The sequence below is a fragment of the Vulpes vulpes genome, chromosome 3 (genome assembly GCF_048418805.1).
Source record: "Vulpes vulpes isolate BD-2025 chromosome 3, VulVul3, whole genome shotgun sequence".
In the NCBI taxonomy this organism is placed as follows: domain Eukaryota; kingdom Metazoa; phylum Chordata; class Mammalia; order Carnivora; family Canidae; genus Vulpes; species Vulpes vulpes.
This window is the reverse complement of record NC_132782.1, coordinates 106,192,398-106,208,004: the sequence shown is the minus strand read 5'-3', so window position 1 is coordinate 106,208,004 and position 15,607 is coordinate 106,192,398. Positions and strand designations below refer to the sequence as shown.

At 49.1% G+C, this 15,607-nt stretch overlaps 1 protein-coding gene across 1 annotated transcript in view; it reads right to left on the bottom strand.

Annotated features, from left to right (window-relative positions):
* The window catches only part of LOC112923224 (uncharacterized), a 141,960-nt gene extending 128,724 nt beyond the window's left edge, over nucleotides 1-13,236 (bottom strand). Inside the window, exons 1-8 of the mRNA XM_072753850.1 lie at nucleotides 13,010-13,236; nucleotides 12,673-12,857; nucleotides 11,353-12,143; nucleotides 7,952-8,005; nucleotides 6,662-6,822; nucleotides 2,338-2,408; nucleotides 611-776; nucleotides 372-506 (exon numbers count right to left, since the gene is read on the bottom strand). Coding sequence (XP_072609951.1) covers nucleotides 372-506; nucleotides 611-776; nucleotides 2,338-2,408; nucleotides 6,662-6,822; nucleotides 7,952-8,005; nucleotides 11,353-11,449 — 684 coding nt within the window. The 5' untranslated portion in view covers nucleotides 11,450-12,143; nucleotides 12,673-12,857; nucleotides 13,010-13,236. The remainder of the gene's footprint in view (nucleotides 1-371; nucleotides 507-610; nucleotides 777-2,337; nucleotides 2,409-6,661; nucleotides 6,823-7,951; nucleotides 8,006-11,352; nucleotides 12,144-12,672; nucleotides 12,858-13,009) is intronic.
* Nucleotides 13,237-15,607: the final 2,371 nt, after the last annotated feature.

The window sequence follows — 15,607 nt, the reverse complement described above, 5'->3', positions numbered from 1 at the left end:
CATGGGATTCCAGACACCAAGACTTTGTACAGAACTAGTTCACCGCCCCAAGGATCACCTCTTATCCTTCCCTAGAAATGTGCTATTAACAAAACCCGTTCTCTGCAAGGAGCTGGGGGCAGGGGGGCAGGAAGAGGGGGGTTCCAGGCTATAGAGAGGAGCAGTGGGGAAAAGAAGAGGGAGAGGAGGAGGGAGATGGGAGGGGAGGAGGGAGATGGGAGGAGAGGGGAGGAGGGAGCAGAAGGGTTTGGAGGGAAGGAGAAAGAGGGGGAGGGAAAGCAGAGGGCTGGCTGGGGGCTGACAGTGTAGACCCTCCAGGGGGGCGAGTTGAAGAGGTAGGAGGGGAAGGCAGGCTGGCCCGGGACACTTACCTCCTCCCCGGGCAGGGCCTGGGCACGCAGGGAGGAGCGCACTCGGCGAAGGGAGCAGTGCGCCAGGTCCTTGGTCTTGCGCAGCTGGTCACCCTGTGGCCGGTACGTGGTGGGACACCTGCCCAGGACATCCACCTGGGAGAGCGCGGGGACCCGTCAGCCCTCTGTGGGCCCCCTGCTCCCACCCCCGCACCCCCTTACCCCTCTACCTCCCTACCCCTGCAGGCTCCAGGCCTCACCTCCTCGAGGATCTGGGGGTCACTGGCTCCAGGGAGCCCCTGCAGGAGGCTCAGCACCCCACGCTTCACATTCAGCGCCCAGCGGGGCTCTGCGGGGCGGGGACACAGGTGGGCCACGCGCCCGGCCCGCAGGACAAAGGGCAGGGGGCTGCGGCTCAGGATGGCGCTGGGGACAGGTGGGGGCCAGTCAGATGGGGGCCCTCCCAGGAGCCAGGCCACCTGTTCCCAGCTGGGGCCGCGGAATCCCTGCTCCTCCTGCTATAGGTCAGTCCACGTAGGAACACCCTTCCCCCCCCAGGGCACCCCCACATCTCCCACATAGCCTTGCTTCCCTCCAGCTGGGTTCCCCAATAACTTCTGAATCAACCATAAGGGCAGCCAATTCCTTGCTCAAAACTGCCCCCCACCCCGGGGACTTATTAACCCTTAGACCAAAGGTGCCTGGGTGTACCCAGCCTCAAAGAATAGATAACTGCGCTTGCAAGAGCTCTCTGAATTCTGAAGATTCTCATTTTCCCAGCCATCTGGGGAGGTACCTAGCATCGCCCCCACCCTGCTATAGAGGAGGAAACTGAGGCTCAGGGCCAGAAAGTAATGTGTTTGGGGCGGCAGCTGGGATTCAAACCCAGGAAGTTGGGCTCCAGTGTCCTGGGTCTCAGAACCCGCCCCCCCCAGCTCCCTGCAGGGAGTGACCTGAGATCCCATCGCTGTGCAGAGGAGGAAAAGAGGCCCAGAGAGGGGAAGCTCCTGGAGGGGATCATACAGCAAGTCAGGGAGGAGCTGGGACCAGAATTCAGTGCGATGCTTGTCTTGCCACCCCTCACCTGGCTGAAAGGAGCCTGTGTCCTGCATCTGCCAGGTGAGGGGATGGGAAGGCCAGGGGACAGGCAGCCAAGTCCCCACTGTCATGTGTGGGGGTGGAATAGAGCTAAATTCCGGCAGCTAGCCAGCAAAGCAGAATTTGGAGGGACAGAGGTGGCTCTTCCTGTACCGCCCTGAAGGTCACTGCGCCCTCTCCAGCTCCACCTGAAATCTGGGGGCCTTCTGGATAGGTAGCCACCCTGGGTCTCAGGCCTGGCGCTAGAGCAATGCAAATGGTGCCCGCCCCTTCCAGAATAGCAAATGTCAGTGTGGCCTCAAGATGCTGACAAGCCCCAGCCCTCTGACTTAGCATTTCTGATGAGGAGCCCAGGGACAATAGGCCGCACTGCCCCCACGGAGGGGACCACCCGAAGCCTTTCAGCGGGGATCCATCTGCCCCTTGGCCGCATCCCCCGTCCCTACACCCCAGCACAAAGGCTTTATTTTTTTAACAAATGAATTTGCAATAAAAAAGGAAGAGGAATCTGCAGAGATGGGCTTGTCTTCAGTCTGGCAGCTGGACTGAGCTTTGAGGCCACAGAGGCCACTGTCAGGGAGTCCTGGGAAACCAGCCGGAGAGAGATTCCAGGCTTGGCCGGGTCACAAAAGTGAGGCTTAGCATGGGAAGAAAAAGGCCATGGGTCTCCAAGAAAAGCCCCATTTCAGCAGACACAGGGAAGAGAGAGGGGTGGGCTTGAATGAGTACTCAGTGTCTTCCAGAATGTACTCAAGGACAATGCCCAGAGGATGCTTGACAAACAAAATCTGGGCATGCTGGGGGTGACGGGCAGGGAAAGAGGTGAGTTCGGTCCACCAGTAAGGGAAGGCCATCTGAGACTTCTCAGGAGCAAGGCCTCGTGTCTTACCTTAAATTCTCCGACTCCTTCAGAGCTGCCACCTTGGGCCCCAGGACGGATGTCACCTGGAAGTCTTGGAGCTGAAGCAGAAAGCCCCATGAGCCAGTGACCTCTCCTAGGACACCCCAGGATCTCACCAGCACCCCAATCCACGAAGCAGTTCTGGGGCCCAGCACAATATACAGCCCCATGCTGGGGGCTAGGCAGAGAGATCCCTCCCTTGAGCAGAAGGTTCTAGATCCTAGGTGGTGGATGCCAAATACCTTCAAAGGATAAATCATTGAAACCGCCAGGACCTATCACTCCCTGATAAATGTTCAGAAAGGTCCCACTAGTTTCTCATTTTGCCCCCAAGGCCGTGGAGGTTTGGGTCAGAGATTCATATGGCTACACAGTATAAATAAAATAGGTTAGGATTGTAAAGCAAACAAAAAAAAAAAAAGACTTTGCCTGCCATGAATAAAAAACTTGGATGTCCCAATAGCACTATGGGTATATATGTACATGTGTGTACATGTACTTATTGCCAAAGACAACAGTCTTTCTAAAGATGAAAAAGAAAACCATCCCCAAAAATTGCCTCTTAAGAGATATCTCTTATCTTAAGAGGTAACTTATATCACTTTAAAAAACAAAAAGACTCTTTCTCTAGAGCAGGATTAGGTTTATAGCCATATTGAGAACAACATAGGGAGATTTCCCATATACCCCATATATACCCGTATCCTTCTCTATTACCAACATCCCCACCAGGGAGGCACACTTATTACAATCAATGAACCTGAAGACACATCATCACCCAAAGCCCAGAGTTTACACCAGGGTTCACTCTTGGCAGTGTCCCTTCTATGGGTTCGGACACATGGATAAGGACGCGTGTCCAGTATTATGGTATCATACAAAGCGGTTTCACTGCACTAGGATTTCACTTCTCCAAAGTGACTAATCTTCACTCATCTGGCCTAAAACCCATTTCCAATCTCTCCTGAAAACCAGCTCTCCTCCCCCAACAGAGGGTCCGTCCTCTCCCCAGTCACCCAGGCTTGACATGTTGGGGTGAAGTATAGCCCCACTTGGTACCTGGAGGTTGTCCTGAACAATGAATCCCTCAGCCATGGAACTGATACCACTTATTGTCTGACCACTTGATTGAATGCTACCCATTGTAACTATACTCACAACTTTGTGAGTACAAATGCTCACAATTTTACATGGAGACATGGAAGATATTTTTTGAAAACCTACTGAACTGTATATCTAAAAATGGGGCACCCAGGTGGCTCAGTCGGTTAAGTGTCTGCCTTTAGCTCAGGTCATGATCCCAGGGTCCTGGGATGGAGCCCCACGTCAGGCTCCCCGCTCAGCGGGGAGTCTGCTGCTCCCCCTGCCCTCACCCTGCTCATTCTCTCTCTCTAATAAATAAATAAATAAATAAAATCTTTTTTAAAAATGAGTTAAAAGGGTCACCTAGGTGGCTCAGCAGTTGAGCATCTGCCTTCGGCTCAGGGCATGATCCTGGGTCTGGGATCGAGTCCTACCTCGAGCTCCCTGCATGGAGCCTGCTTCTCCCTCTGCCTGTGCCCCCCCCCTTTCTCTCTGTGTCTTTCATGAAAAATAAATAAATCTCAAAGATTTTATTTATTTATTTTAGAGGGGAGGAGGGGCAGAGGGAGTGGGGTGGGGAGAGAGAGAGAGAGAAGCAGACTCCCTGCTGATTAGGGAGCCCAATGTGGGGCTCAACTCAAAACCCTGAGATAATGACATGAACCAAAATCAAGAGTTGGATGCTTAACTGACTGAGCCACCCAGGCACCCTCTTTTTAAGCATTTTTAAATTAAATTAAAATTTTAAAAAGATTTATTTATTCACGAGAGACACAGAGGCAGACGCTTAACTGCTGAGCCACCCAGGTATCCCTAAAAAACACATTTTTAAAAAATGAAGATCCAATACATACTAGGATGTGGATGAACCTTGAAAACATTATCCTACGTGAAAGAACCCAGACACAGAGGTTTACATATTGATTGTGATAAGTGATTGATAAGTGATTCCACTTCTTGGGCATACCTCATGAGCCCTATCATTCCTATAGGCAGGAAGTAGACTAGAGATCCAGGGGGCTGGTGGGGAAGAGAAAGGGGGTGTTATCGTGTAATGGGTGTAGTGCTTCTGTTTAGGATGATGAAGAATCATCTGGAGTCGTGTAGCGGTGATGGTCTCACACACACCACTGTAAATGGCGTTTGTTGCCAATAATTATACCCTTAAAATGGTTAATAAAATAATATGGGCACATGGGTGGCTCAGTCAGTTAAGTGTCCAATTCTTGAATCTCAGCTCAGGTCTTGATCTCTGGGTCGTGAGGTCAAGCCCCACATTGGGCTCCACGCTGGGTGTGGAGCCTACTTTAAAATATTAATTAATTAACTAGATTAATTTTGTGATATATATTTTAAACACACACACACACACACACACACACACACACACACAAAGAATAAGAAGAAGCCAGAGCTAAAAGGAAAAGAACATCCTGCATAATGCCATTAGAAAAAAAGTCCAAAGACAGACAAAACTAATCCATGGTGGTTAGAACTCAGGGAGGCCTTTGGAAAAGTGACCATGAAGGCAGCTGGGGGTAGGGGGTTATATTTTGTTTCTTGATCTGGTGGTGAGTACACACACATGTTCTGTTTGTGAAAATTCATTGTTCTGAAAACTTATTTTCACACTCTGTACACAAAAATCTATATAACTGACTACCTCCTGAGTGGCTGTAAAATTTTCATTTTTACCAAAAATCTTTGATATAAGCTATTTTTTTTCTATTCTTGACAACACTGGATGTTATCCTTTTTTAAATTGTTTTCTAAAGAGTGCAGGTAGGGGGAGGAGAAGAAGGAAACAGAGAATCTTAAGCGGCCTCCACAAGCAGCGTGGAGCCTGACACCAGGCTCGATCTCACAACCCTGAGATGACAACCTGAGCCAAAATCAAGAGTCAGATGTTCAACTGACCAAGCCACCCACAGTCCCATCAGTTTTTTTTTTTAAACTAAAAACAAAACAAACAAATGAGTCAGCAGCACACAATTTGCTTTGTGAAAACTGGTCCTGCAGGTAAAAAAAAAAAAAAAAAAACACATAGCTTCTGCTGGTATTTTGATGGACATGAGTGGACAATAAAGACACCAATGAAGTGATGAAGTGGCAGGTCTGAGTAGGACAGACATTTTGGATAGTTTAAGAATTCAGAGGCATCTCAGAGCCACCCCATGAAAACCCATCCTGTGATCTACATGAAGACATTAAAAAAAAAAAAAAAAAGTTTTGAGAAACTGGAGCAAGCACTCCAGGCAGTTCAAAAATGCTTCTCAAGCATGGAAGATTCCAGTGAAACTAAGAGGCATTTATGCAGAGTGGGAGGGTCTGTCCAGGAAACACGTGAGAATCATCAGAAAGGAGACAGGAAAGAATGGGCAGGCACTTCCACTTGCAAGAACAGGAGGGAGCTTTGGGAAAAATCTTGATAAATAGAAACCTAAGACCACCAAGTCTAGCCCATAATTCTGCCTCAGCTGAACCCAGAACCACCACCACCACTCTGCCTTACTCTTTGCCTTTAACCTGAGCCATGGACCCAGGCACTGTAAGGAACAGTGTCCAGTATAAGGCCACCCAGGGCAGGCCTGGGGGTGCCAGGAACTCCAGGATCACACACTGAGCCGAAAGGCAGACGCCTGACTGCTGAGCCACCCAGGCATCCCTTCATTGGTGTCTTTATTGTCCACTCAATCCATCAAATTACCAGCAGCAGCTAGGGTTTTTTGTTTTTGTTTTTTTTTTTTTCCCTGCAGGACCAGTTTTCACAAAGCAAATTGTGTGCTGCTACTGACTCATTTTGTTTGTCTTTAGCATTAAAAAAAAAAAAAAACAGACATTGGGTATGTCTCCAGTCTGTTCACTTGCCTACAAGGCTGTGATTTGGTTTGGCTCTTTTCATGCTTGGGACCCACAGGTTCCCCAGCTTAGACATTCATTCCTACCAAGGACACAGCTTGTCCCCATCCCATGGTTCTACTTGCTCCAAGGAATACCCTCACTTTTTTTTTTAAACCATTGCTATTCCCCCACTGGGCACATCCTACAACCAAAATGGCACCACATTCCCACATTATCCTCTGGAGTCCTGACTAGTTGATTTTGAGATTCCTCAGAAATCTCCTCTCCATTGGAAAGTCCAGGAGGGGAGGGCAGGTCTGTGGCTCCCCCATGCCCCGACCCCCACCCCAGTATCACTGTGACCTCTTGGTTGCCCAGAGACACTCACCCATAAGGCCATCTGGCACGGGCCAAGCACATCGACCATGACCAAGCCTTGGAGGCCAAGGCCACCCCTCTCCACTGGGTCCCCCTGCAGGCCAGTACTGGTGTTGGTGGAAAAGTGATAGGTGTATCTGGTGCCCACAGGGAGGTGGGGATCAGCTGACCCTGGAGAGCAGATAGAGGGCGCAGTGTCACCTTGATGACCCATCACCCTCTGGGACCCAACTCCACTGAGACTGTTTAGACATCCTCGTTACCACCTCCCTCCCTCCATCTGGACCTCCCAGTGCAGGGGAAGGCCCGGGGGTGCTGCACACTCCTAAGAGGGTGAAAAAGAAAGTTGAAATAGTAACAGCAAGCGCTTAGTAACCGTTAACCGGTGTTCTCAGATGCTAAGGCCCCCTCCTAAGGGGGTTACATGTCATCTTTGGCCTCTCCCCACTCAATGTGATACCCAGTCATGATCACCAAAACTATCTCTAGACATTGCAAAGATCCCTGAGGGGGCAATCGTCCTGATTCAGAACCACCGAGTTACACTTACGTGAACCCGTCCAGGCTCCTTCACCAACTCTGAAGTGGGTGCTCTTATTGTCCCCATTTCACAGAGGTAGGGACGGAGGCTCAGAGAGGTTACCTAACTCACCCAAGGTCACAGCTGGGATGCCAGCCTTGGAAGCCCGATTCCTCTCCCACTGCCTTGAGGACAGTTAGCGTGTGTAGGAGAGGGTAGCCCTAGTCCTTTACGGGGTGACCTGCCTTCAGGGCAGTGGGATAGCAGGAAGGGCTGATTTAGGGAGCAGACATCTCTATGCCTTTCTAAGCTTCTATGTAGGCCAGGGGACCGATTGTAAAATCCAACTCACTATGACACCCCGCCCTTCTCTGGGGTTCGCAAGGGAATTAACATTTCAGGTGCTCAATCAAACACAACCACATCTTTCACTCCCAGGATGCTTCTCTCCCTCCAAAGAATTTGCCCTAAGGTCCTCTCCTGTACTCCACCCCAAAATGCAAACAGAGTCACCCAGCACAGGTGTTTATTCCCCCCCGGGGACCACAAGGTAGGAGGCCGCTTACCTTGGGTGTGGTGTTTGCTTCTCTAACAGCCGATGACCAGGTGGCCTTTCCCGCAGGCCTCTCCTGGGAACGGGGACGTGCCCGCTGAGGCTGTCCCTAAGCGCACCTGGCAGCTGGTCGGCTTTGCTCCCACACACCACCCACCCCACCCCCCACCCCATACTGTCTCCTGGGCACCCGAGGTGCCATAAGGTCTCCCGAGAGACTTGCTCACCTGTGCACGCCGTCAGGCAGGAGGCCGCCTGCCTCACCAGCGAATCCGGAATTTCTGAAATCACAGATCAGATGGCACGAGCGAGAGCAAGGCTGGGAGGAGGACAGCCCCGACCCATGGGCCCCTGCCCTGCTTGTGGATGGGACGTTTAAGGGTCCAAGGGGATAAGAGATGATTGATGGCAGCTCTCCTCTCCCTCACAGGGCGGGGAGTGAACGCCCCATCCCTCACCCAACCTGCTCCTCTTCTTCCCTGGTGCCCGCACCACTGCCTTGATTGCTTCAGCTGGTGACCCGGGAGTCCTCTGCGCTTCTACTCTTTTCCCTTATTTCCACCCCCAAATCCAGCACATCAGCACCCTCTGCTAATTGCATCCACAAATGCAGGTCCTCCTCCCTCCCTCTATCCACCTCTCCCTCCATCTATCCATCCCTGCCTTCCTCCTCTCCTCTCTCCCTCCCTCCATCAATCCCTCCCTCTATCCATCTGTCCCTTTCTCCCCTCCACCTATCCATCCCTCCATCTATCTATCCCTTCCTCCCCACCTCCATCCATCCACCATGCCTCCCTCTCCATCTCTTCCTCTTCTCCCTCCCTCCATCTCCACCTCCCTGGCCATCACTCTAAGCAAAGCCATGCCTTCTCTTGCCTAGATGATTGCAGTGGCCTAACTACCCCCCACCTCCATGTCCACAATTCATTGTGCACAGCTAGAGTCACCTTAAAACCCTAAACCTGATCACATCCCTGCTGGTTTAACAGCTCCTAGGTCCCCTGCCCACCACCCCTAAGCCACATGCACTCATAAGGACGCCCTTACCACAAGAGCTGGCCTCTGCTTGCCTTCTGGCCACATCTCATCCTGCCCTCACCCTCCAGCCACACTGGCTCTTCAGCTCAGGGCTTTTGCACATGCTGTTCCCTCCTGCCTGAACACTCATCCTCCTGCTCTCCACACTCCAGGCTCCTTCAGGTCTTGCCCCAGCAGGGCCCTCCCTGACCACTGTAGACCAACAAAACCAGACCAGCCAGACCAACAGGCTGCAGCAGTGAATGATGGTGTCTAGCGCTGCTCCCCGGTGGGTCTCGGGCAACCTCATCCCTGCCCCCCCACCACAACCACCACCTTCTCAGCTGCACAAGTCAACCACAGAATGAACAGCATGGACTCCGACCTCCTTAGCCCCTACCTCAGGCCACTGAGGTCCCTCTGCAGGGAATCCCCCAGCCCTCTTTGCCAGCATCTCTCCGTCCACCCAGCCCAGCCTAAGGCCTCCCCACTTCCCCCTCCTGTCAACCCTCATCAACCAGCCACTTGTCTGGATCTTTCTGGGCCACCAACAGCCCTCCTGGAACAGCCTCAGCCGGGTGTCCACCTGCAGCCATGTTCATACAACGGCTTTCCAACAACACCTTTTCTATCCTCAGAACCACCCCATTGTGCCCAACTGCTAATCATTACTTCTGCTCACCTGCTTAATTTCTTGAAAGACAAAGCACTTCCCCCAAACAGGGGAAAGTGCATTTTACACTGTCTTGTTTGGAACTTTGAAACAACGGAACATGGTAGGATATTCCCACCTCCCAAATGTTTTGTGTCATCTAACAAAATGCACTTTGCCTTCAAGTAGAATATCAGTGGATAAAACCACATTTCAGAGACATTTGACTCAATGGATTTCCCTTCCAATTTTACTCCAAGTCTTTGACAACATGTATTCTTGGGCACCAAATTAACCTTCTTTATGTATAAATGTTAATTTATGCATCGTCATTATTCCCAGTTGTGCACAGACCCAGCAGTCTGCTTGTCTGCTCATCCAGCAACCTCTACATGTGCTTTCCACCAGCCATGCTACAAAGCAGCCAAGCCCGCAAGCCCCTATCCACCAAGAGCTCCAGAAACAAGGTGTGTGCAAAGAGCACTGCGCTCCAACCAAGTTCCCTTCCTCTTCTCAAGCACTTAAAAAGATAATATTCAAATTAAAAGAAAAAAGGTTCAGAACGATTCAATAATCCTACAAAGGAGGGGGAAACACGGAGTCTTGAGAGGTAAGAAATCTTTCTTTTGGCTTCTACTCATTTCTAGGGAAAGATTCAAAGGGACTGAACTTGATGTGATCTCTACAGCCCAGGAATGAAATCGGGTCCCATTTCAGCTTTCTCAGATGTCAGTTCTGGTCCCCGCTCATTCATTTATCCAGCACAGATCTACAGAGCACCTACTGTGCACCAGGCGACAAGGGCTGAAAATATAGCAAAACAAAAAAGAAAAACCCAAAAACAAAAAAACAAAACAAAAAAACAGCCACAATCTGACCTGCACCATCCCGTACACTAGACGATGTCAGCCACGCGTAGCTTTTGAGCATCTGCAATGTGGCTGCTGTTATGGAGGAACTTTTCATTTTGTAATTTGTTAAATTTTGTCATTAGTTTAATTTTAAAATAAAAAGCAATACTAAAGTCAGTTATTGGAAAACCTAAGTATGCTTAAAACGACTCAGTATATGAAACTCCTTTTTCAACTCGGAATCTTAGGAAATGGAAATACACATCAAGTATTTGCAATGGATATTTAGCATTCAAAGTGAAATATGGGGGCACCTGGCTGACTCACTTGGTAGAGTGCATGACTCCGGATCTCAGGGTTTTAAGTTCAGGCCCCACGTTGGCTTTAGAGACAACTCTAATAAAACTATAAAACTCTAATAAAATCCTCTAAAAAACTGAAATACGCTCTCAGTATCAAATACACGCTGGATTTCAAAGAACAGAAAACATAGCTCATTAATCCTTTTTGACATTGACTACATTTTCTTTTTTTTTTTTTTTTTTTGACATTGACTACATTTTCTAATGAGATTTTGGCTCTAGTGGGTCCAGTAAAATATATTCTTAGAATTAATGTCACCTGCTCCTTTTTAACATTTTGTAAACATGGCTGCTTGGAAACTTTCACATTACATATTTGGCTCACAATATGCTCACAAATTGCTGCCCGAGACCCTTCTGCAATAAACAGACAACAGATAAAAGCTCATTTCACCCACTTGCCCTGCATCAGAGAGCTGCTTATGATCTTCAAGCACACCTACCTCGTACCCCGCAGACAGCTAAGCATCCCCATACACAGGCTCAGGAGCCCTGGGTCAGCATTTCATCCCTCAGGGTTACAAATCTGGTCTCAGTTTTCAGAGGATGTTGGTGGAAGACAGGACCAAGAAATAAAGGATCCACCTGTAAGCTCTCTCTCTCCTTTTCCCCCATGAAAGGCAAAACCGAGAAAGGCAGGGGAACAGGGGAACAGGCATCTGGCTACAAAAATACAGTCCCAGGTGGATGAGCTGCTGTCCCAGCTTCATCCCAGACAGAAACAGGACTGCAGCAGCTTTACTTACCCCCCAAAGTCACTGCCACCAGCGCCCAGGGCAGGACCAGACCGAGGAGCCCCATGGGCACCAGCACCGCCACCAGCCCAAGGGAGCCCCACACCATCAGCTTCTCTCCGATGGCACAGAGCACCCTGAAAGAAATTTTCTTTTCCAAAGGGGCGGGTTCAGCCTGGATCAACTCTCTCAACCCAGAGCCGGTGGGAAGGGGAGGAGGGGGGCTTCCAGAGCAAAGCCCCAACCAATCAGAAGCCTCCGATGAAGTTCTTAGGGCTCTATCTGGGAGGAGGGGGGGCTTCTGAGCAATGAGGGGGAAAATCCCTTTTCAGTATAGGGGAAAGAAAGGTTTGCCTCTTCAAGCCTTGTAAATGGAGCTCTCGGGACAGAAGGCAAACATGGTTTTGATTTTTTTTTAATTGGGGTCTAATCAAATTGACCATTTTAGCCACTTTCAAATGGCAGCATTGAGAGCTTTCACAATGTCATGAAACAAACCATCATCACTGTGAGGTCTGGCTTGTCTGTCCCACTGCTCTGGGTAAGCGAAGCCAGGCCTCAGCAATGGCTGTCACCTAACAGGGGACAGCTGCAGGGTCTTTCAGAGCTCAGGCTCAAGGCCTCTCTCCATGACACATTAGGACAGCAGTTAAGAAGAGGCAGGAAGGGGTACACCTGGGTGGCTCAGACCATTAAGGGTCTGCCTTCCGCTCAGGTCCTGATCCCAGGGTCCAGGGATGGAGTCCCGTGCCGTGTCGGGCTCTCTGCTTCTCCCTCTGCCTGCCACTCCTCCTGCTTGTGCTCTGTCAAATAAATGAACAAAATCTTTAAAAAAAAAAAAATAGTGAGAGGTCTGCTCATTCATGTTTAATGTCCTTTCCCACACCCCACCTCCTCTTGCCCAGCTGAAAGGCACCTCAGCTTTGGTTCTTAGGCTCCAGGCAGCCAACGTCCTGGGCCACCACCCTCCTTCAGCACTCCAGGCCCAGCACCTCCTCATCAGCACCTACTTCCCACAATGAGTAGGCTTTTTATAAGCCGCTTTCTAGGATAGGCTACAGATCATACAATTCTCTCATTGAAAGTACACAAGCATTGTGCAAACATCACCACAACCCATTTTAGAATATTTTCCTCACCATAAAAGGAAACCCCATCACCAGTAGATAGTCACTCCTCCTTCCCTGTCACCCCAGTCCCAGGTCACTACTGATCTCCTTTCTGTCCCCCACGGACTTGCCCTCTATGGACATTTCATATTGAATCATTCACTACATGGCTGTTGGTGAGGGGTCTCCTGCGCTGAGCACCAGGTTTTCCAGGTTCACACACCTTCTAGCAAGAGGCCAGTGCTTCCCTCCTCCTTGTGGCTGCGTACTGTTCCATGGGATGGAGAAACCACAGACTGTTCATTCATTCATCCCCTGATGGGCAGTGATGGGTGTACATTCATTCAGTGTGGCTTTCTCAGACTTCAACAGAGACCCGGCCGACAGGTTGACACCTGAGGTTGCTTTCTAGAAACAATCAATTGTACTTTGGCACTTGGCCCCCTTTCTTTTCATATGTTGAATCTAGTAATTCACCTTCCTGCCCACCAGCTCAGACATTCTCACTGCCGCCACCCACCCCCCATCCATAGGGCTGAAGATGTAAGAAATCCTCTTACAGCTGCCTGGAGGCCCGCGGCATGTTCTGGGTGGCACCAAAAGCAATAAAGAAGAGAAGAAAAGTATATCCGACAGGGTGGGCCTGTAGGAGATAAAATCCCAGGAGGGAAAGGAGATGCACACACAGAAGACGTGAAGCATACCAAGCAGAGCCTTGGTTCTGAGAAAGGAATGATTTTAATGCCAGGGAATCAGTGGGAGTTTACAAGACAGATTTCCTTGAAACCTAAAAAAAAATAATAATATAATAATAATAATAATAATAATGATGATATTAGAAAATTTAGGGGCCCCAGGGTAGCTCAGTCCATTAAGCATCTGCCTTTGGCTCAGGTCATGATCTCAGGGTCCTGGGATCGAGTCCCACATCAGGCTCCCTGCTCAGCGGGGAGTCTGCTTCTCCCTCTCCCTCTATGCTTGTTCACTCTCTCGCTCTCAAAATCATGAATTGAAAAAAAGAAAATTGTATACTTGCAGCCAGGAGATAAGTCCGGGAGACCTTATACACAGTACAGTGATTACAGACCAGAAAACTGGATGATAAACATTAAACTTGCTAAGAGATTAAATCCGAGTTGTCCCTGATACCAGAAGAAATGATAGTTGAGTGACACCATAGTGGCGTTAGCTAATGCTACAGTGGCAACCGTGTTGTGATATAAATGCATCAAGTCAATGCATTGTACACCTTCAACTTACACAGTGTTGTATATCAAATATATCTCAATTTTTTACAAAATTGTATTGGGCACTGGGCAAAGCATTCACTGAGTATTAACTCATTCAGTCCAACATTCCCCCTCACCCCACCACCAAAACCACCCATGAGGTAGAACCAGTATCATCCCATTGTACAGACAATGAAGTGGGACACAGAGAGCCTAAGTCATTTGCTCAAAGTCACACAGCTGGACTCCACCTGGCTCCAGTCTCTCTCCTCTCTCAACTCTGCAGCCTAGCTCCTCAGTTATCACTTTTTCCATCTTCTCCTCCAAGAGACTAGTCTCTGAATCCTCCCCTGTTCATGGTGAGGAATTTGAGAGAAAACTTTGCCATGTTTCATGTGGTGGTTCCCAGTCAACCCAGTGGCATCATATTCTAGGCCTGGAAAACCAGAACCCCCAAGGGGGAGAGGGGGACCTCCTTCCAGACCATTCTGATGACTAGCAGGGTATTCTATTACCCCATCCTACAATGGGAGCTGGCCAGGGTAGAGCTCTCTGCATCTCTGGTCCCACTCCCCCAGGTTTCTCTTGTTACTGGACAAAAAGCTAGTGAACCCATTGGCTGGAGCACCAGGACTCAAGGACTTGATCCACAGAAAGACCCTCCTAGACAACCCTCCTCCCCTTTCCTCATCCTCTCACCAAAACTAAGTCCAGTTTCCTCCTGGGGAAAAAAAAAAAAAGTCAGGGCTGCGCTTGCCAAATAACTGGAGATTGAGCTCCTGGTTCTGAACTAAGGCAGAAGATAAATTAAGGCCCATCACACCCAAGTCAGAGTTACGAAAACTAACAAACCTTCATTTTGATCCATCAAAAGATGGCATAATTGTGCATAGGTTGGGCAAGAGCTACCCCACTGTAGGGAACCAGTAAGGGGTGCAGTGAGCTCTTCTTACCTGGGTAGAGGATTTCACAAAAGATTTGGTTCTTGATGAGCCACTCCCACCATATTTCTTAAGACTTCATTTTTTATTTTATTTTTTTAAGACTTCATTTTTTTTAGCAGTTTTAGATTTATAGCAAAATTGAGAGGAAGGCATAGAGATTTCCCACATACCTCCTGTCCCCACACATGCATAGCCTCCCCTGTCATCAAATGACTCCAGCCCCATGGGGCATCTGATGCAGTTGAAGAACCTACATCGACACATCGTTATCATACAAAGTTAATACTTTATCTCAGGGCTCACTCTCGGTGTTGTACATTCTATGGGTTTGGACACATGTGTAATGATCTGTATCTATCTTTCCACCATATGGAGTATTGTCACTGCCATAAAAATCCCCTGTGAGTCACCTATTCGTCCTTCCCTCTCCCAGTCCCTGAAAATCACTGATGTCCTCACAGTCTCCATACTTTTGTCTTTTCCAGAATGTAGTACAGTTGGAATCACATAGTCTGTAGCCTTCTCACATTGGCTTCTTTCACTTAGGAATATGCATCTAAGGTTCCTCCCACCTTTTCATGGCTTGATAGGTCCTTTCTCTTTAGAACAGAATAATATCCAACGTTACCTGGATGTACCATGTTTGTTTATCCATCCACCTACTGATGGACCCCCTGGTTGTTTCCAAGTTTGGGGAATTATGGATAATGCTGCTATATAAACATCTGCGTGCAGAGCTCTGTGTGGACATCAGTTTGTTTATTTTTTAAGTAGGCTCTGTGCTCAACATGGGGGTTGAGCTCATGACCCCAAGATCAAGAGTCACATGCTCTACCAACTGAGCTAGCCAGACACTTAACTTCTTTGGGTAAATACCAAAGAGCATGATTGCTGGGTCACATGGTAAGAGTACATTTAGTTTTCTAAGAAACCACCAACCGTCTTCCAAAGTGGCTGCACCATTTTGCATTCCCAAAATGCAAGG